Source organism: Ceratina calcarata, unplaced genomic scaffold (genome assembly GCF_001652005.2).
Source record: "Ceratina calcarata isolate Rehan_Ccalc_2016 unplaced genomic scaffold, ASM165200v1 scaffold151.2, whole genome shotgun sequence".
NCBI lineage: Eukaryota > Metazoa > Arthropoda > Insecta > Hymenoptera > Apidae > Ceratina > Ceratina calcarata.
Genome location: NW_017136308.1, coordinates 1083753 through 1106142, shown reverse-complemented (window position 1 = coordinate 1106142; position 22390 = coordinate 1083753). Strand labels below are relative to the sequence as shown.

Sequence of the window (22390 nt, the reverse complement as noted above, 5' to 3'; positions counted from 1 at the left end):
ATTTTTCAAAAAATTCATGAATTGATTTAAAATTTTACAAGAAGCTTTTTAATAGTAATGAGAATCTATAATAACAAATTCAACATGCTAACATCGTTTAAGTATACAGTACATGTATACAAACATGTATAGCCTATACATCCTTAACTTTGAGAGTCTCCGGTTTTCAAGCTGATTCGACTAAACCGGATAGAAACGAACGAGCGTACGTTAGAAGAGAGGCGTGCATAATTCGCAAATCTCGTTTCGCTCGATGTTTCCGAACGCTTGCGCACGATTCGATGGAATATCATTCGACCGACGGAATTTTCCGCGTTCATTATCGGTGTTCCAATGGCATTCGTGTAAAACTGAGATTGCTGTGACTCGAAATTGATCGCACGACGGCAACTGCATAGTCGTTCGACGGACTATGGTCGTGAATGTCCTTCGGCGAAAATACTTGTATGTATGTACATGTCAAGTATATAGAGCCGAATTTGCGATCGATAACAGTACGAGCGTAGGAGGAAAGAGTACTTATCGAGCGGTTGCCCGAAACGTACGCTCGATCGCAACACATGTATGTAAATATACCCAAGAGGGGAACGGAAGGAACAATGAAAGGAAGGAAGGAAGGAAGAAAGGAAGGAAGGAAGGAAGGAAGGAAGGAAGGAAGGTACGAAGTCGAAAAAGAGGCAGTGGGAGGAATAGAAAAAAGATGAAGAGTAAAGACGAAAAGAGGAACAAAGGAAAGAGAGAGAGAGAGAGAGAGAGAGGAACTCAGTGGTCGACGCAGGCGCGAGAAGAGGCGGAAAGAAGAAAGTAGAGGTGGGAAGTGGCGAGGCGGAGAGAGAGGAGAGGCGAGGCGTATACTCACTGGAGACCTCGCAAGCCCTCGCGATCTCGCGCCACATCTTCAGGATGACGTCGCGATTGTGATAGTTGACGTTCTTCTGGTCCCAGATCGCGGGTCTGGCGTGTACCTCTGTGATCAGTCTCTGGAGATCCATCGTCATCGCGTTTCTACGCGCGTTCGCGTTGCATCTCCTGGACGATCGCTTGGTGGCAGCTCGACGGTTGAGAAGCGTGTTGCCGGAGCTGATGGAGGAGGCAGCCGCGTGCGAGCCGCTTCCTCCTCTGGTCGTCGAGTTTCGTTGGGATTCGTTGCTGTGCGAAAATCGATTCCTCGGTTGCTTGGTCCGCTCCTCGCCGGGGATCGGTTGCCCCTGTTGTTGTTGTTGTTGCTGCCGTTCCTGTTCCTCTTCTTCCTTCACCGAGGCCTCGACGGTGTCGGTGGTCGATTCTCCGGCGCCGTCGTCACCACCGCCGCTGTCACCGGCACCGGCACCGACGACGACGAGCTCGTCCTCGTCGTCGACGTTACTGTTTCTATGTTGCTGCCGTCTCCTCTTCTTCTTTTTACGCCTGGCGATACGGGAGCCGCCGGCCGAGGAGGAACTCGCAAAGCCGAGCCGAACGGAGGATCGCAGGCGAGACGAATCCAGGGCTTTTTCCTCCTCGACTCGTGCACGCGTGCCGCCGTCCATACACGGCCGGTACACGCGCGCGTCCAGTCGGGAAGACGCGCACCGGCCTCGAACAAAAACGAGAACCCGACAGAGGACAAAGTGTTCGGGCCAGAAGAACGCAGTCGATTGAATTCGATTGGGAAACCGCGCGCGCACGTTCTCGGCCGTACTCGCTCGCGAATACGCTTGCCTGCGGTCGTCTATCCGCTTGTCAGCCACCGCTCCGCGCCGCGCCGAACCCTTCGCTTTTGCCTACACGGTTTCAGCTTCGGCTTCGGCCTCGCTCGACGTTTAAGCTCGGCTCGGCTCGGCTCCGCTCGGCCCGACTCGGCTTCGCGCAGCGCGCCGCCGCTCGTCACCGCTCGTCACCGCTTGCGATTTGCGATTTCCATTCGACCGTCCACAACATGTTACCGCTCTGACATCCAACTTCCATCTATCACCCTGCCTATTCTCCTCATTTTCTAATCCCATCTGACTTCTAATCTTAAGGACCTGAGGATAGTCTTCAACTCGTTGCCGTACGCCTCTCATCGATTCACCGACTCATCCCCTTCTCTCTTGTCGCGTCCCACCCAACTTATTCAAACAACGCTGTTCATCGTGCGAATCGCGCGTTCGCTTCTTCAATCCGCTGTATCTCAACTGTTCTTATTTCATCTCATCTCGCCACCTCCCACATATATTAATTTTTCCAAATCCGAGAGTTCGCAACGAGGCCATCGAACCGCGATGATTGACATCATCATCTTTTCCATACGATTTGCCTCGCCAGACCGAAACGTCAGTTTGACAGTTCTTCGACAGCATGCGTCTGCTACTAATAATAATCGTAAACAGACAGTCCTGTCCTGTCGTTTGGCTCGGAAGTAGTCGGCACCGCTCGATCCGGCTCGACCTTGCTCGGCCCGAGTCGGTCGACACCCGCTTCTGCGGCTTGCGCCGCGCGTGCTCTGCTCGCTCGGTCTTACAGTCGCAATCAGCTCGACTCCCTGCTTCACGATCTGATTTCACCCTTCTTTCGCATGGCTTCCTCGATTGTCAAAACAAATACGGTGGTACCTTGGCGAACGTCGTAATCGATTGCAGGAGCACCGATATTGACCAAGGCGCGTGGTTGTTAAACTTACAATTACGTATGGGAGGTCACTCACCGAATATACGAGTTGAAATCATACGGAAACTCGAATTGCAATTTGATTGCCTGCTATTTCAAGATAGATTCGTTAGAACGTCGAAATAGGAGAAATGTTTCATATGAGGGAATCAATTTTTTAGTAGATAGACGGCTACTTCTTTGATTAGAACGTAAAGTTCCGCTTTGATTACTTGATAAAATATTCTGATACCGGATAGTAGTAGATGAAACTTTGGAACGAGGGATACGTCCCCTTCTATAAAATGAAACAGCTTTGTAATTAGGTTTCCTAATTGAAAAGTTCAATGAATATCTTAGAAATTGAAATTGCCTCAAGTTCTCTCATCAGCCTGAACGTGATTTACCGTTTGAAGTTTCACCCTGAGGGTCATTAGACAGTCACGTTTAAGCTATCGATAGGCTGCGAATTTTTATCCTATTCTCCGCACCTTCGGTATTTTTATATAATGTACCAAATCCACGGTTCAGTTATCAAGTATTTCTCAGAGTAACACGTATAATACGCGTTATAAAATTCTTATATATAAAATAAAAAATTATGTTTATTCAATCAAAGATTTTTACATCATCCGAAATAATAACGGGAACAAGGCATCGCTGTGGCTCATTATGTCATTTAGGATCAGATGCGAATCCGGTTGCGGAATCTTATCATTGATTTTATCCAACAACGATTCAAGTACCACCGCGACTTGTTTCTCCACCATTTCTACGACTCTCCTGTGAAATATTTTAGTGATCGCTTTGATCGCAGCGTTGAGAACCGGATCGAGTATATTACCCACGAGCTTAATATCCAAAGTGCTGGAAAGCAAAGTTTAATTAAACATGCACGTGAAATTTAATTGGCTCCTTTAAAACGATTACCCTATGTTGATGATCTCGGCTCTCTCGAAGATAAGTTTGTACTTGGTCCAGTCCACTCCCACGACTACTCGCATCTGCATGTTTTTTATACTCCCGTGGATGTCCCCCTTCCTCGTGATCAATAAGTCTTTGAAGACGTACTCGTAGTCAAACTGAGAATTTCCAAACAACAGAGTTAACAAACTAGAGAGCTGCAGTCGTTCACAAAAATAACCAGAGACTCATACGATCAATGTTTGAACTTGCAAATTGCAGAAATTTTCTCGTTTTGATTTTACTTAATTTAATTTTATTTTATTAACAAGAACCCTTTTTGCTACATAAATAATAGTAATTAATGTATTCTGTGGACCAGAATATCAAAAAATAAAATAAGACATCAGAATAATAATAGAATAAAGCATCGCATTAATAATAATAATAATAGTAATAATAGTAATAATAAAATAAGAATAGACATCAAAATAATGTTAATAATAACAAGAAACGTGGTTTATTTATAAACTAATACTAAATTATTAATATTATTTTGATATCTATTCTTATCTTATTATTACTGTTATTAAATAGTTAATATTTTTGTAATAAATATAAATTCTAAATTCCTTACACCGAGAAGGTCGAATTGGAGATAAGCGTCTATCGTCAGGATTTTATTTTCGTAAGACATGATTATGTCTTTCCCTCGTTTTAAATTCGACAATCCTTGGAACCAGCCATTGCTCAGATTGATCACTCTGCTGTGGTTTATCACTCCCGGCTGCGAGTGAAATAAAAATTAAAACGTTGTTCTCGTAAAAGTTCTCATTATCGATCGCACAAGTACCAGCTTTTCGGATATGTCGCCCAGTTTCAATGGATCCAATCCATGTCTCAGAATCATGTTCTTAATCGCGGGTAACAGCGAGTCGAACACTTTGTTGATGTTCGCCGACACTTTTTCGTCGTTCAAACTGTCATTCGAATCGTCTTGTTCCCTACATCGAAAAGTCAGTAAGATTTGAGAATCCAGGTAATTCTCCCCGGTAATACATTCACGATGCAGAGTGATATCTGCGGATTTTATAGAAAGATTTAAAGAAAGCATTTAATGAGACACAAAGACTGTCAATATCAAACATTTCTTAAATCAATACTATAAATAATTCGCATAGAAATCCACAGACCAGTGTCTTACGAAAGAGTAAATCAACTGATTTATTAACGATGGATCAGAAGAACTTACGTGCAATCGAGAGATCGTGCGAAACCAGTAGTGAGCAAAGCGAAGAGGAAGAACAGGGAGAGAAATCGAATTTGACTAGCCATGACGTTCGTAGTCTATCGATGAACTCGCACGATTAATTACGAAGGATCTGACTACCTTTCATTCGTCTACCCGATTTTTATTGAAACACCGTTGCGTTATCTTCTAATCTAATCACGTTATCGAGATGCATCGTATTCTCGTTCGTCTTGAGAGAATTGATCGAAAATAAACAGTATTCGTACATTTCGATAACGTGAGAGAAGAACGAATTCTTAATTACAGGCACTTTGTTACAAATTGATTTCACATGCTCAGATTAATGGCAGATAACATTTTTAAATCACGTCGATACGTTTCACCCTATATTATGCAGTAGATTAAACATCGCGAGGACTAAGTTGATGGGGTTCCAAGGGCAAGGTGCTTCGTTCATTCCTTTAAAGGCTTCTCGAAGAGCTGTCGTACTTCCGCTTTCGATACTTTCGATCAACGTATTCTTCATAAGGAACACTACGATGTTAGCTATAAACATGATTAACTGATTTATCAAACCATCTTCTTTGATAATAACTTGGATGGACCTGCGGACACGAGAATTATATTGTATCAGCAGGCTTTGTTTACTCTCGTTAATTGGCTTATCAAAGAGAGCTCTCTTTGTTGTAGAACTCCGATAAATCTACGTACTTGACACTCATCAGCTTGAATCTCTTAAAAGCGAATTTGCAGCTGGTGGTGTTTACGGCAAGGCCTATGTTGGCCCAAATCGAATCCCCTTCGATCACTGATTTCCCATGTTGTTGCAAAATTAACGATTCGAGAAAATAATTATAGGACACCTGGACGAATCATCGAATTTCATAACACGTTCTAAGAGTTCTATGGAATGTCTTCTATAGTTACCGAAATTTTGTCGAACGTCAGACTAGCGTCGACATCGAGGACTCCATCTTTGGATGTGATGATAACGGGCCCGCGTCGCTTTATCTGTGATAGATAGTGCAACAAACCCGAAGACAAAGAGTACGTTAGGCCGATGCAGATAGGTAATGGAAAGAAAAGTAACTGGAAAAGAGATATGATTTTACTCGTCTTATTGTCCGGTATAATTCCTACGATGACTGTGAATAAATATTTTATACGCGTTCGATTATTATTTAGTCTTCAGTTGATTATTTTAGGTGAACGAACTCTGTCGACTCGAATAACATATAATAAATAACACTTTCGGTTTCATGAAAGAGAGCGAAACAGAGTTCTCGTTTCGAAAGTGGGTCAACGAGGAACTCTGGAGTCTCGGATTCGACTTTCGATTTTCAAAGTTTCGCTGCCCATGCGTAATCAGTACTTTATCGATAGCTATTCGCGTTGTGCGAAATATGTTGTTTGCACAGTTGGAAAGTGAGACAGTAAAATTCAATTATTTGCGGCAGATAAAAGGCCTTGGATTTCCTTAATTTTCGAATTGTATCTTGTGTTTTAATATATCTAGGATCCTAAGGTCGGTCAATAAAATTTCTCAGATTAAGATTACATCTGGATGATAACGTTTATCATTGTTTGCCTGTTATTTATCGTTCCTGTACATTTTTCCATATACTATTATCTGTAGAAAGTACTTATAATCAGTGGATATATATAGCAAGAGAATAGAGAATAGAGCAGGAAGATGTACGAAATTGATGTAGGAGCGAAATTCATTGCGTTCGAATTGCCTCGGTTCATTGCCTCGGTTCGAGGAAGGAAAGTAGGTCAGTTGTGCAACGAGTACGCAATTTGCCCATGACCGGACTCTCGAAGGTTGGATGGCTTTGCCCTGTCAGCAAAATGTACTCATATCGGATTTGCAGCAGGTGATGATCCGATCTGAGTACATATTCTTTATAGAGCAAATCCTACTTCAAATCTGTAGCCATTCTGGTTAAAGAAACTGATAAACGGGTAGTGATAAAAATCTGACGCATAAAGGCTTAACTGACATATTAATCGTGTCACCGAAGAATGCTTTTCTATTTCTGGTCTCGGAGCTATCGGAGTCACGTGTTATAAATTGTACCATATACGATTCCATTGATAAATATGGAAAATAACTTCTATAGTCATCTCGTTTCAAATGTAATGCATTTCGATCCTGCGTTTATCGGAAGAAGACTGTATTTATTTTCTACTCTGACTGTATGCAGGATTACTCGACGAGTCTTCTTGTCCTATTTCCGTCAAGTTCAGTGTCAAACGGATCTTCGAGACGTGAACGACCTCGCCTCCAGTGAATTCGGCGAGGAACCACTTTCGATTTTGTTCAAGTCGGAGACTCGCGGTTAATACTGTTCATCTTGAGTCATCGAAGAAAGTGGTTCGTCGACCGAATTTCACTTCGTCAATTCTACTGTCGTTTTCATCTGGCCTGCCTACCGAATCCACTGAAAATTATTATATTACTTATTATTCATCGAATACGTACATCTGTGACACAGAATCTCTGATGAACGTCCGGAATTTTTAAAGGATCCATTTTACTATCCACTATGTATTTCGATATATAAGGTATCAAAGTGTCGATCGAATTCGTCAGATTCACCTGTTGCCCCTTCTGTTCTCCTTTGCACCCAAGCATCGTTTTCAAAGGTGCAAACACGATTAGAATAACGTAAAACCAACAAGAATTGGTCTGCATTTTTTAAAATCGAGCGTCCGCTCAGTTCTCTGACTATATCAACAGGTAAACTTGTCTTTCTGTTTGTCGTTATCTGGGACGCATTAAAATTTCTACCGACGGTTATCAGTCCAAGTATTCTACGACCTCGATTTTAGTCTATTTAACTAGAAATTGCACGGTTCGAGGAAAATTCTTATCGGTAGGAGCGATGCCTCGAAGACAGAGCATAGACTCGAACCGAGTCGAGGTGATTCGATATTATCAACGTAAATGAGTGTTGCTTGCTGTGTGGTGCCCTCACGAAGATCATCCAATATTTACATTATTTTTTAACACGGTCCCGGCAATAAAACAAAGCTAGGATATGGAATAAGAATGAAATGAGGAGAAAACAGTCGTTAACTTCGTCGAATGCTTTTTATTTACAAATGTTTTCACTTGCTTGTGTATTCTACAAATTACGCCACAGATAAAAGAAACGTCGAGCGCCAAACAAGTACTCGAGCACGTGTGATTAATAGGCCTGGTGTTTACAATAACAACGATATTTCTGTCTACGTGCTGCTACTGTCAATTAATTAATTGGAACGGAGTGAAGACTTCTCGATGAATCTTTTCCTCTGTCATTTATTATTATTATTGATGTTCTCTGACAAACAATGAAATAAACTGTGCATATATTTTGCCTGTAATCGTTGTCCCAACACATTTGTTCAGGAGTTATCTTAATAACGTTTCTACGAACTAAAACTACTGACAATATTTTCATCTATATTGATTTTATCCATTCCAGGTATGTGTACATTAGGGAGGAAGTTGAGTTAGCGTCTGTAAAAGCAATGTCAATGATGAGAGACGCTGTGAAAACATAAATGAAGGAACGATCGTCTAATCGTCTAATGTAATCCAAATAATGACGTGGAACAGCTGTTGGCAAACGGGAAATTCGCAACATTGATGAATAGATATACGTTCATAATAGACGCATGCACATTGTGCTAGCGCTTGCGCGTGCTTGAATACTGATCAAACAGGAGTGGTATTATGCAATAGGTGGCTCGAAGGTTATCGATTGGTAGCAGAAGCGACAATGTCGAGGTTGAATCCGCGTTATCTTATTAGCACGCCGTTGGGAGCTGCAAGTTAGTTACACGTCTTCAAATCGTATCATTCGATTATTCATCAGCCGATGTTATGTCGTCATAATCCATGGAATTTCATTGGATTTGTTGGATCGTTAACCGAACACCGACGAATCGGAAGTCTGGGATTGCTGGGCGTACCAGTGACGTTACACTGTTTTTCATTCGATTGCGAAATCTACTTGTTTTTCAGCACGCGATAACGTAGTCACACGCAGCTACTAATTTGGCTCCGCTCGATGACAGAACGACCGAACAAACGGAGGAACAAACAACGCGCCTCTCAAAGGCTGTTTGGTAGGAGGTTGTTTTTCCGACCTTCGTACCAAACGCAATAACTTCCTCTCCGCGGTTGCTCGCTCGCCGCACGATTCTACGTTCGTTCACCAGTACACATCGTACGCACGCATACATATGCTTAGAGCGTAACGGTCGATCCTCATCATCTCGAGGTCAATCACCCTGCTACAGGGAGAATAGAAACAATCTGCTACCTGCGGAAGATACGGAATATCGATTAGTATTAGTATTTATATGTACGAGGGACATCTATCGATTTAACTGAAAGTTCTGAAAACGAGGAACTTTCTGAATATTAAATTCCAACTAGGAAACAAGTAGTTCGGTTGAAATTTGTCGTTCGAAAACACAGATAATTAACTTGTTTTGCACGTTAGACCTTACTTATGTTAGTCTAATCTGTTAATGTCTATCTATTGATTCAGAAGGTCAGCCATTAAACACCAAAGAAACTTGAAAGTCAATTTTCCTTTCGCCTCAGACATATTAGCGTCACAATAAAACATTTCCTCTTAACTCCTTGCACTGAAATAACGAGCTGCACTCGCCAGAAATTATTGAAAGTTGAAGCTTTTATAAGAGTACATGTAAGTCATATTATTATTATTTTCTAAAAATAAAGTGTAGTTTAGTTAATATTACGTAGAATGAATCGCCCCGAAGGGAACGATTCGGGTACGTTTCACAAATAACAGAATCCATTTAGCGGAGGAGAAACCGGGTGCGTGTGCAAGTCGAACGATCTGGGTCAACGTTTCGCTTCCTCCTTCCCATTCTCCTCTATCCGCGAGGACAAAAGGAGCCTCGGCAAGCACCACCGTCCAATCGGAAAGTCCTCAGTTAGCGAAAACACGTTTTCTCCGTCTCCGAACTTTGTTTACCAGCTACCCACATTATATCACGAGTCCCATCGATGCTTTTGCCCAAGCGAACGTGTATAAATATATTGCGTTGTTGCGATAATAACGTAGACGCGATATACTATATTGAGACTTTGAGACTTGAGACTCGAGAGACTTCGCCGGTCGCTGACTCAGTTTTACACTAACGCTCGTGCGAAATGCATCACGCTACCGCTCCTCCGAACAGTATCTTTCGCCTTGAGACTCGTGCACGTTCGACGAGATACGCTGACTTAAGCAAAACAAACGTATAGACATACTGTAGTTCTTGTTATTGCGTGACAAGCATTTTCAACGTTTAACCGTGGACCAGCGAATCGCGTGGTTTTCTTCTGTCCGGGAACAATGGATCGCATTTCTGATTAGGTAAGCGAGAAACGAATAGCACATTATCGATAGTCCACGGATCATCGTGCAAAATAAATCATGTATTTTGTCAGTTTGGTGTAAACTTTGTTTGATCATTCAAACATTGGAATATCCATTCAGCTTTTGATGTTCTTAATTGTATAATACAGTAAATCCGCAGACTAATTATGTCAATCCTAAGAGTATCGTGATGAAATGAAATACATTCATCTCTGTATGCTCGATCAGTTCCTCATTTTCTGATCATTAAAATCATATGCATACAATGCGCTATATAAATGTTAGTCATTTGCATAAATATCACATGAGACACTGAAATGCTAATACGTTTAAATAAAAAGTCGTTAAAATATTTTACGAGCCACGAACGGATGTTTTACAAATCAAAGGTAAAGTAAGAGAGAAACCAGACGTGCTCGTTTTTTTAACATTGATTCTCTCGAAGCTTACGTTCGCGTTATCGTCTGAGCTTACGTATTTTTCTTTGAATAACCGTTGTCAACGTGAGTCGTACAGTACGACAAAAATTCGATCTCTATTAACACGTGCGATAACTCTAAGGTTCAGTGTCAAAAGCTTAGTGAATGAATCAGCCTGGGCAGAGGCCAAGCGTCGAGGATCCCGGATATTTTCCCTGCGAATCGTTAATCATTCATTATCGTGGCCACTTCCAATTCTGTTTAACGAAATTGCGAGACCAAGTGGGAGGTAAACTACGAATAGAACAGTTTCTAGTTCAGAATTGGATTCACGTAGAAGCACTGTTGTGTACGCGCCGGTAGATCGCACGATTTCCACTCGAATCGAGCTGCGGCAGCTCTCTTCGGAGAGTTTCACCCGCGAAAGTAAGAGCGTTGCGTTTGTGGAATCGACAGCTGCAGTTACGAACGTTTACCGTAACCGTAAGTCGTTCGTTTTTGTGGTTAAGAGTCAGTAACAATTACAGTGAGGAGAAAACTGGATCTCTCGATTTACATAGGTAAATAATAATAATAATATATATAATTATTAAACAGATGCCTCGCACTAGCCCGCTGCCTTTTGCTTTTACGTCACATTCACGATATACATACGTTGCCATTTCGACATCGTCTTTTTCTCTCTCACGCGTTGACCGAAGCGTGATTAAACGTCGAACCGTGGGCTGTTGCGTAAACTCGCATCATCGTAACAGGTCTTCACATTTTCACATTTCACCTTTGAAAGAACTTCGGTATTTAACAGCTGATTACACGTTCGCGATTATGCATTATTTGCAAATTATGTACACGTCCATGCTTTAATATCGTGGGCGATAATGAATGAAAGCAAAGATATTGAGAGATGAGTAATGACGTGACTCGACGATTATCAAAAGGGAAACATAGTGACAGATTCGAAACACGAAATGTGGACAGTGAATCTCATGTATATTTGTACCTGTTTCTAGACTTTTTAGACTTTACAAGACACTAACAAACTGAGTCTGCTCAAGTCTAAAAAGAGTTGATTGGTCCAATATTAAAAATGCTTTCTTAAATATCTCCGGATATTAACGAGGGTCACTATGAGTATATTTCTACGAGGTTTGTTCTACGTTGGCTCTCGAAGCATCTTTCCATTTTGGCGACTCGCCGAGTACCAAACAACTCGCTTTATTAATTCGTAATCGCGTTCGAAGAAAATTTGCACTGAGGCACGTTGTCCTTTTACGGAACCAGGTCTCTTTTACGGCTCTCGTATGCGTTGCGTCTTTAACCTCTGCAATCGAGTATACTTCCTGCAATTCGTTATAGTAGAACCTACATATGCGTTTCTTCGTTGGAATATTGTTGACTGTTGTTGATTGTTTTAAACTTTCTAAGTACCTACAGGAATTGTTCACGATCAATAATCACGGCTGTCATTAACGTTAATTCACGACTACTGTTTCAATGTCAATGACGAGAGGCTTGCTAATAACAAGGAGCATGACACAAACGAATATCTCACGCGGGGAAATTCCAAATAATAGTAGAACATTACGTGTTCCGACGAACTATTGTAGTTCTTGAAATTTGTCCAATTGTCACTGTTGGCAATTCAGTAAGAACTTCCGGACTGAGAACTGGTAGATTTAAGTTGCGCAAGATCGAATCGTCTCGAAAAGTCCAACAGATTATTAGGATTGATTCATTCTGACGAAATCTTAATGATGCACGTGATAAAGATAGAATTTTCGTCTTTATCGAGTGATCGTTTGAATAGACAAACTGTCACTCGATTAAATTAATAGAATTCGTATAAAATAACTCGGTTTATAAATAGGAGAAAATATTCGTAAATCATCGAACTATTCGAAGTGGTTTTTTGTGAAGTCATTTACGCATCATCAGTGTAGAGATAACAAGGCAATTTCTGATGGTCGAGTGAACCCTTGATGTTACACGCGACGTTCGCGTGCACTCTCAGTCACGCAATTTATATCCGTATCTGATTGTCCCACGCGTAGATATCCCGGCGATCCTCTTACAATATTATGAAAGAAGACCAAACACATGTAGTAAATATGCCAATTTCTGTTGTTCACAATTTCAACTGGTTTAAGATTACGTATAAAATGATAGAATATAAAGTAAGTAGTGACACTGCGATGAACAGAAATTGGGACATTCGTCATATTAAAATTGACGCACGTGTATGATCCGTATTACGAAATGCATTTCCACCTCCCACCACTTGAAGGAAATTATACAGTAGTGTTACAAAAGTCCAATGTTCGTTTTTTACATGTTAAAGAAACACTTAGAATAAAAATTCATGTATATAGCTGTTTTTCTTCGAATGGGAAAATAGTTATGTAAGAAGTATACAATTTCCTGTCAATTTCGCTCATGTACGATTTCCCATTCATCAAACGTTTAAAATTATTCTAGCTAGAGACTTAAAAGACTTCAATAATTATTTAGTCATGTTTTTTTCTAATGCACGAATGCATTAATTCAATAAGTATAATAAAATAAAAGATCACGTATATAACCTAACAATAATTTTTGAAGTGTTCCAATATTGAATATGAATTTCCTATTTGACAAAGCTTGCTGAGTCAATGAATTCTGTGTAATGTAAGAATGGTAATAGAATGTAATAATGTGTGAATGTTAACATATTTCATTGTTTCAGTTTTAATCGAGATTTAAAGGACGCGGTGGACGGTGGTACCCAGGACGCGGAGTCACGTGGCGTCTGGTGGTCTTATTGATCGAGGCGTACCATCGAGGCGCCGATTGGCTGCAGCGGGCCACGTGATCAGTCCTAACGTCAACTTGTACTACCGTCTGCTGGTAGACGGGCGGATTTCTTACGGAGCAGTCCGCAAGAACAAAGGATTCCGCGATTCGCGCAAGTGTACTTGTTCGCCAAACGGTCTTCGTTCAACAGTATCAAATTCGCTTTAATCCGATTGATCGAGAGTCTCGATGCGCGAGAAACTTATCGTGAATCCCCCTCCGAGGTACTCGGCCGGCTTCAAATTCTTGACAGCTTTGCACCGTTTCGAAACAGTGACGGTTGGAGTAGTTCAGTTTCGTTGAGACACGATCTGCGCTGAATCTCGTCCGCAATTTCTCGACCCGTTGCCCGAAAGAGAAACGACGTTTCGCGAAAATAATGCGCCGACACGGTTAAGTGAGTCGTCGACGCGAATTCTGGACTCTGCGTATTCTGCCTCGTGAGACCTCGAAACGAATATACGTTCGTCGCGGTAACTTTGAAGTACGAACCCGAAGGCAACGCGAGTGCCAGTGGCCGTGACACGGTGAAACCTCCTATTGAAAATACCCTTCGACAGTTAGACAACACGTTAATAGAAGATGTACAGCATGAACTACATTGGAAAGTTCATAAGCAACTTTCGCGGTTTCTACAACGAGATCAATGCGGCGACGCTCACCGGTGCTATCGACGTGATCGTCGTCGAACAGCCGAACGGATCGTTCACCTGTTCACCTTTCCATGTTCGATTCGGGAAACTCGGCGTACTACGTTCTAGAGAAAAAATCGTGAGTATTTTTCAAAGATAATTTTGTAGAACCTTCTAGACTCTCTATGTGTCCACTGATACTTATATCCGTCAATGCCTGAAGGCTTACGTGCAACGCATTATTATATTCCTGTATGTAATTTTATCACACTGTTATTTTCTGTTAATAGGTGGATATAGAGATAAATGGGGAGCCTAGACAGATTCATATGAAACTTGGAGATTCCGGAGAAGCGTTTTTCGTCGAGGAAGTTAATTCCAATGGATCTCCAACTGATGCAGAAATTCCACCTCACTTGGCTTGTTCCCCTATACCCGACGACAATTGTATGCCATCGTCCAGATTCCTTATCCTTTCCGACGTTCCTCCAGAGCAAAGAGACAAGATTCTCGTAGAGTCTGTTTTGTCCATTGAAAGAGAAAAATGGGAACAAATGTCAGCTCTGCCCCCGGACCAGAGAGAACAATTTTTGATCGAACAATTCTCCGATCTTCCGGCAGAACACAGGGCGAAATGGCTCCAGATCGCTTCATTGACTCCGGAGGAGAGAGACGAGATGTTTAAAGAACACTTTGGCAATATCTCTGCTGCGCAGAAACAACAATTCATTTGCAAACAGTATTCCGCTTTGAAAAGTGAAGATAAGGAGAAATTGTTCAAAGAAAATTTCCCTGAACTGCCCCTGGAGCAGAGGCAGAAGTTCGAGAAAGCGTTGTTGACCGACTGGAAGGAAAAAGAGGAAATGAGAAAACGGGAATCTTTAAAAGGAGAAGAAGAGATTTTCGACATGGACGGTATCAATGACGATGAAACATGTCCCGCCATGTCGACTCCTAAGTCTTTCGTAGCTGTGACTTCGTCAGACAGAATTCGAAAAATTAGCGTGGTAAATAATGATTTCCGACCGATCACGGAAGACGCGCTGAGTAGTAGTAAAGAAAAATCAAGCGACGAGTCGAACGCGTCGATAAGTAAAAAGAATTCGAAGGATGAGAATGTGAACGAGGAGAACAAAAGTAATAACAGTTCGACGAAGAGGAAACGAAAGAGGAAAAGTATTATGAAGAAGAAAGGATCTCAGAGGAAGACCAGTAACGGTAGTAGTAGTCAAACGGAGATAAGTGAGAATGACACTTCTCTCCAAGACGATTCTCTCAACGAGATTGTAAGTTGCTGCAATTGAACTACATGGCTGACCATGGATGCTGTATCATTTATTCACGTGTAAATTGTTTTGAAGATGCCGAAGGATTCAATCCCAGACGCCGAAGTAGAAAACAAAATCGAACCGCCTATAATATCGGTGCAGGAAACGACAGAGAAACGTCCTGAAACGGATTTTCATTTCTTCAGTGATACCGAAATTACAAAGTAAGTCTGTCGCGTATGTATGTATGTTTGCAAAATGCACTGCCCGTAGCTGCCAGTTAGAATTGTAGATGATCTTACTTCACGTATAAGAAGTGCATGGGGGACGTCCACTTATGTGTAAAATTAATGTTTGAACTCCTTTATTGTCATCGTATTTAATAGGAATCAGGATTCTAGGCCATGCTCACCCGTTCAGTCTGACACAGAATTTGAAATGCGTAAGATAACGCAAGAAACTGCTGAACAGGATGATAAAAATCAACAGAGTTGGAGATGGGGTGAATTACCCACTTTACCTCCAGAATCGACGCACCCGTCGCACAGAAATTCTTTGAACTCGTCGAACGCTAATCAACCCATTAGCGGTCAGTAGAGACCATCGTGCCGGTTTCTTGTCCAAGTTTTCACACATACTTTAATTTCATGCTCTGATAATAGTTTCTTTTAATAACAGCCGATGCGCAACGATCTATGCTCAGCGGTATGTTATCGTTCATGAGAAAAACGTCTCGAGTAAGACGCAATCCAGAATCAGAGGGAATTTACCTGAGTGATATTAACGCTGACGAATTGGATCCAGAAGTCGCAGCTCTTTACTTCCCTTCTTCTCACAGAGGTCCAACAGCAGTTAATAAAGGTGGATAGCTTGTTTCTACTCGATAATTAAAGAGTGTGTCAAATTAAATAATCATTTATATATACGACGTGCTTCAGATGGTAAAGGAGTAGACGAAGAAGATACGGAATCAGGAAATGGACCGAGCCTACCGCAAAGTCCAAACAGCATCGAAGGAGCGATCGGTGGACCGAAATCGTTGGATAGCGATTTCGAGGAACCGAAGCAATCTATATTCGATGGGAACATGAACATTAGCTTGTCCTTGTGCGGTGGGCTGGATTCTGAGACCGGCCCGTTGAAAGAGGCTTTCCATCAGAACTTGCTTCAATTCGAAGATATTTGCACCGATCCGAAATTATACGAAAATCCAAATTTGGTCGTGAAAATTAATGGGAAATACTACAACTGGACTACTGCTTGTCCAATAGTAATGACGTACGCCGCTTTCCAAAGACATTTACCACAGAATACGGTTGAAAATTTGTACGCGCAATGTATGCCATTACCGATGCACGAGGAAAAGAAGCAAGAAACTAATGACAAATCATCGGAGGGTCGTACCGGTTACAGTTCATGGTTTTCGTGGAGACGTTCTACGCAGCCACCGAAAAAGTCTCAAGATCAGAGTAAGTTCGTTATTAATCTTATTTTTCAATGTAAGTACTTACATTCGTGTTCGTTTTATGATTCAGCTGATTCAATCCAATCTTCGGAACACTTACTGGACACGAAGGAAAGTACTCCGGTCGACGAAGCGATAAACATAGAAACGAAACTTGACGAGAACGTTGCGTCGACCGTACAAGAGACTGTGGAAAAGAGTACAAAGTTAGCGAAGAGCTCGAGCAAGACTGACAAGAATCGCGAAGGGGAAGGCGAAGGTTACAGCGGTAGCGAAGATTCCGACAGTAATCAGAACGAATCGCAGGGAATAAAAATACCAAAAGAAAGAAGATCGTATTACGAGTGTGCCGAAAAATATCGCAAGACTTTGAGATTGTCATCTGCTCAAATAGTACGTGCTATCTTCATAGTTACACGGTTGAAAACTTCGGTTATATGAAAATTACAAGGAACTTCGTATATTTGTTACAGGCGAGTCTCGATTTAAAAGACGGAGCTAACGAAGTAGTTTTCAGCGTAACCACGGCTTATCAAGGCACGACACGTTGCAAATGCCATATTTACAAATGGAAATGGGATGACAAAATAGTTATCTCCGACATAGACGGAACTATCACGAAGTCCGACGTGTTGGGTCATATTCTGCCGATCGTTGGTAAAGATTGGGCTCAATCGGGCGTAGCTCAGTTGTTCACCAAGATCATGAATAACGGGTACAAGCTGCTTTATCTGTCTGCAAGAGCGATTGGACAAGCTAAAGTTACGAGGGAATACCTGAAAAGCATCAGACAGGGAGATCTGTCGCTTCCTGACGGGCCGTTGCTTTTAAATCCCACGAGCCTAATTTCGGCGTTGCACCGTGAGGTGATAGAGAAGAAGCCTGAGGAGTTCAAGATATCTTGTCTCAGCGATATTCAAGCTTTATTCCCGGAAGGCTCAAGACCTTTTTATGCTGGCTACGGGAACCGAATTAATGTAATAATTCGCCTATTATTTCAGATAAAAACAGTAGACAATGTGTTTAAAATTATGTTCCTTTTATTTTTCTAGGACGTTTGGGCGTATCGCGCCGTAGGAATTCCGACTATGCGTATATTCACCATAAACCACAGGGGTGAATTAAAACACGAACTGACCCAAACATTCCAGTCATCGTAAGTAACTGAATTTACGGAGCTTTTATACTAACTCTTACACACGGTACACGATCGATTTAATTAATTTTACAACGCGATACACGGGGATCATTTTCGTTGCTAAAAAGGAATAAGAACCATTGCGGTCTGCTGCATGCTTATACTATGAAATATTGAACCTGCTGGCTGCTACTGCTTAAAACGGAACGTTTTAGTATTTTTAGTAGTTTCGGCATGAGAACCTGAGACACAGATTTTGTCAGTTTAAAATAATGCGAAAGCAAGATGTTTTGCAGAAGAGGATGATCGATCGTTGAGTGAAAGGTACTGATAGGTCGGATATTTCTGTGATTACAGTTACGCATGTCAGTGCGATATCATCAATGAGTTGTTCCCGCCACTGCCCAAGTGAAACATCTACTGATGGTGGCACAACCATAGCTGTGTTATTCTAATAGTCTGATAACGTTTCAATAGTGGCTTAGAAAACAGACGCATCATTGGTAGTGCGTCTCGTATAACATATGTACATAGAGATTAGAGAGATTTTCTACCTCATGTCCAGGAATTGTACCTCAAATTTGCTGATACTCAGTTTCCTAATGAATTTATCGTAGACCATGGTGCGCACAACGAAGTCAAAATACGTAGATACCTCCACGTACAGTTAGACCGCGTCTCTAGTAGCGACGTATATCGCAGACTCCTTCTCAGGAGGGTAGATATTAGTACATGCGTAATTAGATTTTCGAATGGCAACATTTCTCTTCCTTTGTCTTGTTAAAATTTTTACTTGTTATTTTGTACAATTAAGATAGACGTTGAGTTAGTCTCTTTACTTTGAAGTAATTAGTATGCTTTGAGGTATTTGGTTGTGCAAGAACTCCTACCTATCTTCTTATGATTCTTAGGGTAAGCACTGGTTACACAATTGTTTATTATCATCTCCTTCTTCACATCTTTACTCATCTTCGACGATCCTAACGTAGTTTCATTACATGGGTATTGAAGTACGGAGCTTATTTAAAATCGTGTTGCACGCGTGGAGATTTTGCAAAACAAGGGTTGCTGGTGTATCAGTTACATTCACATGGTTTTTATCTTATTTTTGTTTATGCACAACCAGCCAGATACTTCGAACGTATTACTCATTCGACAGGCGAAATATCTTTGTCGTATTACCAAGTTTCATGAAACATCTCGTTCAAAGTCGAAAGTAGTTTGCATGAATCTATGATCAGGTCATAACATCCGATTAAATGTTTCCCATCTAATTCCACGTGTCCGTGTCAGACAGCAATTATTTCGAGAGAAATAGAAATCTAGAGTCTAGCCCATTGTGCTTAGCTCATTCTCCTTTAACAAAACTATGCATACAACATTTACCCCAGACTCTGTGTTCTTCGATCTGTGTTAGCAGTCACGCTGCTTAGCGCTGCTACAAGAGTTCGGCGATTAATTTGTTCCCGTCGTTATTCTTGCAGATACTCAAACATGAGCTACATAGTCGATCATCTTTTCCCAGCCTGGAGAGAGGATGCAGTGGACGAGTTTAGTAACTTCGCGTATTGGCGAGAACCGATACCGGAAGTACCTCCGCTCGAGGAACTGTACGCTCAGAAACAGGTTTACTAAGCGCGATAGAAAGTCGAGAGATGAATCAGATACAGTTTATTCGTAATACGATAATGATTGATTTCGTTGACTGTTTTTGTATCCTGCGCGTTATCGAACATAGGGAAACGTGATTCTAGACTGGTGCGACATTTCAGTGTATACTGTATTATCCATGCGTTTACAATCCCCCGACTGTAGTATTAAGATTCGCGTGTTCGTCATCGCAAACGATTCACAAATGGTGCGTACATTTTTACAATTGAATTTAAACACATTCCGATTCTGTTAGAGCGCGATAAGACCGCCGTGTTGATTACTATCAATGACGTTGTGTTAGTTTTGAATACAATTTACGAAGAGAGCACATCTCGACGCGTATCTCTCGCAGGCGCAGGGATTAACGCACCGTTGAACGTAATATTTCTAAGCGAATTGCTTGCGACAATTAAGTAGATCTCTCTCTTTCCATTAAGTGTATATATCTACATGTATGTTAAGTTGCTAATTGATGGTCTGGAACTTTATGATACCAATGACTAATCGCAATATAAGGTGATCGATTAAAAAAGATGTCCCGTACTAAATAGAGTTTCGTACTGAGAGAAAAAAGTGTTACATTCTATTTAATTAAAAAGAAAAGAAAGGAAAACAGAAACGTCGATTAGGAATTAGTTAATCGCAACCGCGGTAGCTCACAAGAAGTGTAATATAATTTAAGTGTATTTACTGTATACTTTACCTGATACGTTTAGCGAATATTTTGTTAAAGAAATCCTTATTTATTTTTATACGTGATCTCCGTTGAATTAGCGTGCTGTGAGATTGCCATATCCTAGGATGTAATCGTTTATGTAATTGTGATATTCCGAACAAATTACTAACGAGGTCTGGACGGTAAACAGTGTACAAACGGTGAATTCGTCATTCGTACGAGCAGCGAATAATGCGAATAATTTCAGTTTCCTACAAACAAAGTTACTGTTGTTCAAAGAAAGAAAAAAAGTGTAAGATTTTCCTCTGTGTGTCGTGACCGTACCTCCGAGTTCACAATTTCTTTTTATGCTACATAGACATCTATGTATCGATACACGCTAAGCCTCTGTCTTTCAAAATGCATCGTATATAGGTACGTGTTAGCGAACCGTAGTTTTCTGTTGCTACAACGTGGTCCCCCACGATGCCATCCTCTTGATTGCTTTTTAATCGTTATCGATAACTCACTGAAGGTACAATTATCCTCCACCAAAGAAAATAGAACTGAAACTGCTTCGAGCTTCGAATGCCAATGATTCGTACTCGAAACTATAAGAATAGATATATATACCTACGTTAGAGCTTTTATTATTCGAAATAGTTAGAATCAAAGGTATATGGATATTCGATAATACTACATTGCAAATTACTCTTGACGATACAGTATTGTATTCTAATAAGTACATACATCTAGATTAATTAATGAAATCATCTTCTGGTCGGATATGAATAACAGTTCCATTAGGGACAGTGATTTTCTTTCGTATCTTTTATGGACCTCTAACTTAAAAATGTTATCACTTTGTAGGCGATGTATATTATTTATATGATTAGGATTATTACTATATTTATTATATTATTGGTATTAGTATTCCTTTTATTATGGGATGGTATTTATAAGTGACGAAATTTGTTTAGTTTTTGGTACATTATTTTATCGCATCTCTTAAGTTCGTTATCTTCAGTACAAATAAAATCAGATATATATATATTTATAATTTCTGTATACGTTCTTATTATAATAGATACGTTGACAAATTGATGAAATCCTTGAAGTTACGTAAACGATAAAGGAAAATCCGACCTACGTCCGAATTTAAAAAATATTGAAAGCATTTCGTAGCAATAACTTAATCGACGAGAATAAAATCGTAAATGCTTTCTCTTACAGCTGATATCGATATTGCTTGAATATGTATTTATAAAAATAAGTACGATTTTACATGATATCATATTTCTATCTAACGAAGAAAATTTTGTAGGATCGTCAGTGTTTTATATACGACACGATTTCCCGCATCTGTCTATTACCTTTTCATTCTCATTTCTACATTCAGTATACCTAACGTCATCGCATCGCGATCTTTAACTGTAAGCGTCGCATCGTGCAAAGTGTAATTTTGTTTCAACATGTAGTCGTCGTCGTGATGCATATATCTTGTAGCTTTTGAAACAAATAAATGGCAAAGTAACGCAAAAGCACGTAAGAAATCATTCAAATTCGATATGTATAATTTATTTATGTTAAAATCGAACTGTAGGACAGCATAGAGCACTTGAATAATTTTGTGAGAGTATGTATTATTATACTTTCGAATTACATAGTATCCACCGAGGTTCTACTTGGCCAACGAGTTTTAGCCTGGAATTGGTAACGAAATAATTAAAGAAAAATAGTGATCTACGTTTCCTAAATTGAACCTTCTTCCATCGATACGCACCTCGTATTTCAATTTCCTTTTTCGTTGTTTATAATTTTCATTGTCGGATCCGTCGGAAGAGTCGTCGGAGATCTTACTACCTCTTCTAGTAGAATTTATATTGAAATTTACTTTACGATTATTAGTCGTATTTTCAGAACACCAAAAGTACAAAATCTGCGTCACGAATTTACATGTTTTTAATATCTGGTTAGTGTAGGTTAATAGAGTACAACGTGGTATAACTGTATGATTTACCCATACGATTCCAATGATCCAGAATATAGAAAAGTATAAAGGTAACGTCATGATTTTGTTTCGTGAGAGGATTCAAAGGGAAGAGAAAAACATTTTTGAATTTTGATGTCCTTTGAAATTTACAAAGTATGCAATTGCATATCGGTTGTTAAAAAG

The 22390-nt window shown here is 40.5% G+C and overlaps 5 protein-coding genes across 7 annotated transcripts in view; 1 reads left to right on the top strand and 4 right to left on the bottom strand.

The window, feature by feature from the left end:
• The window catches only part of LOC108632064 (uncharacterized), a 3453-nt gene extending 1613 nt beyond the window's left edge, over positions 1–1840 (bottom strand). The window contains exon 1 of the mRNA XM_018036365.2: positions 860–1840. Within this exon, the coding sequence (XP_017891854.1) occupies positions 860–1529 (670 nt within the window). The 5' untranslated portion in view covers positions 1530–1840. The remainder of the gene's footprint in view (positions 1–859) is intronic.
• A 1380-nt stretch (positions 1841–3220) lies between these two features.
• On the bottom strand, positions 3221–4859 carry LOC108632040 (uncharacterized). 2 transcript variants are annotated; one of them, XM_018036336.2, is made up of 5 exons: positions 4763–4859; positions 4364–4514; positions 4148–4297; positions 3538–3689; positions 3221–3474 (listed from the first exon to the last, which is right to left on the bottom strand). In XM_018036336.2, the coding sequence occupies exons 1-5, from the start codon at positions 4843–4845 to the stop codon at positions 3231–3233; spliced, it is 780 nt and encodes a 259-aa protein (XP_017891825.1). In that variant the 5' UTR covers positions 4846–4859; the 3' UTR covers positions 3221–3230. The 2 variants fall into 2 exon arrangements, with proteins under 2 accessions (XP_017891825.1, XP_026675199.1); XM_026819398.1 differs by having other exon boundaries at positions 4364–4852.
• A 47-nt stretch (positions 4860–4906) lies between these two features.
• LOC108632075 (uncharacterized) lies at positions 4907–7582 on the bottom strand. Its single transcript, XM_018036377.2, has 4 exons — positions 7248–7582; positions 5690–5851; positions 5474–5625; positions 4907–5367 (listed from the first exon to the last, which is right to left on the bottom strand). Exons 1-4 carry the CDS (start codon positions 7458–7460, stop codon positions 5142–5144), a joined length of 753 nt encoding a protein of 250 aa, XP_017891866.1. The 5' UTR covers positions 7461–7582; the 3' UTR covers positions 4907–5141.
• Positions 7583–9805: 2223 nt separating this feature from the next.
• Lpin (phosphatidate phosphatase LPIN) lies at positions 9806–21892 on the top strand. 2 transcript variants are annotated; one of them, XR_001916953.2, is made up of 12 exons: positions 9806–10152; positions 13297–14174; positions 14326–15321; positions 15397–15527; positions 15690–15892; positions 15982–16164; positions 16242–16772; positions 16839–17161; positions 17242–17745; positions 17821–17924; positions 18264–18818; positions 19391–19478. XR_001916953.2 is itself a non-coding variant. In XM_018036381.2 (11 exons), the coding sequence occupies exons 2-11, from the start codon at positions 13986–13988 to the stop codon at positions 19539–19541; spliced, it is 3315 nt and encodes a 1104-aa protein (XP_017891870.1). In that variant the 5' UTR covers positions 9806–10152; positions 13297–13985; the 3' UTR covers positions 19542–21892. The 2 variants fall into 2 exon arrangements, 1 of the variants encoding a protein (XP_017891870.1); XM_018036381.2 differs by lacking the exon at positions 18264–18818 and having other exon boundaries at positions 19391–21892.
• On the bottom strand, positions 21832–22318 carry LOC113465197 (uncharacterized). The gene is made up of 2 exons (XM_026819404.1): positions 21998–22318; positions 21832–21918 (listed from the first exon to the last, which is right to left on the bottom strand). Exons 1-2 carry the CDS (start codon positions 22283–22285, stop codon positions 21874–21876), a joined length of 333 nt encoding a protein of 110 aa, XP_026675205.1. The 5' UTR covers positions 22286–22318; the 3' UTR covers positions 21832–21873.
• Positions 22319–22390: the final 72 nt, after the last annotated feature.

Excerpts from the sequence above, each read along its gene's own strand:
- LOC113465197 (XM_026819404.1), bottom strand. The coding sequence starts at position 22,285 with ATGACGTTACCTTTATACTTTTCTATATTCTGGATCATTGGAATCGTA. Across the intron at positions 21,919-21,997 it reads AAAGGAAATTGAAATACGAG|GCTAAAACTCGTTGGCCAAG; the intron begins GTGCGTATCGAT and ends TACCAATTCCAG.
- LOC108632075 (XM_018036377.2), bottom strand. The coding sequence starts at position 7,460 with ATGCAGACCAATTCTTGTTGGTTTTACGTTATTCTAATCGTGTTTGCA. Across the intron at positions 5,852-7,247 it reads AGAGATTCTGTGTCACAGAT|TTACTTTTCTTTCCATTACC; the intron begins GTACGTATTCGA and ends TCTCTTTTCCAG. Across the intron at positions 5,368-5,473 it reads TTCAAGCTGATGAGTGTCAA|GTCCATCCAAGTTATTATCA; the intron begins GTACGTAGATTT and ends TCGTGTCCGCAG.
- Lpin (XM_018036381.2), top strand. The coding sequence starts at position 13,986 with ATGTACAGCATGAACTACATTGGAAAGTTCATAAGCAACTTTCGCGGT. Across the intron at positions 14,175-14,325 it reads TACGTTCTAGAGAAAAAATC|GTGGATATAGAGATAAATGG; the intron begins GTGAGTATTTTT and ends TTCTGTTAATAG. Across the intron at positions 17,746-17,820 it reads GCTACGGGAACCGAATTAAT|GACGTTTGGGCGTATCGCGC; the intron begins GTAATAATTCGC and ends TTATTTTTCTAG.
- LOC108632040 (XM_026819398.1), bottom strand. The coding sequence starts at position 4,624 with ATGCTTTCTTTAAATCTTTCTATAAAATCCGCAGATATCACTCTGCAT. Across the intron at positions 4,298-4,363 it reads GCGACATATCCGAAAAGCTG|CCGGGAGTGATAAACCACAG; the intron begins GTACTTGTGCGA and ends TTTCACTCGCAG. Across the intron at positions 3,475-3,537 it reads GCCGAGATCATCAACATAGG|CACTTTGGATATTAAGCTCG; the intron begins GTAATCGTTTTA and ends TTTGCTTTCCAG.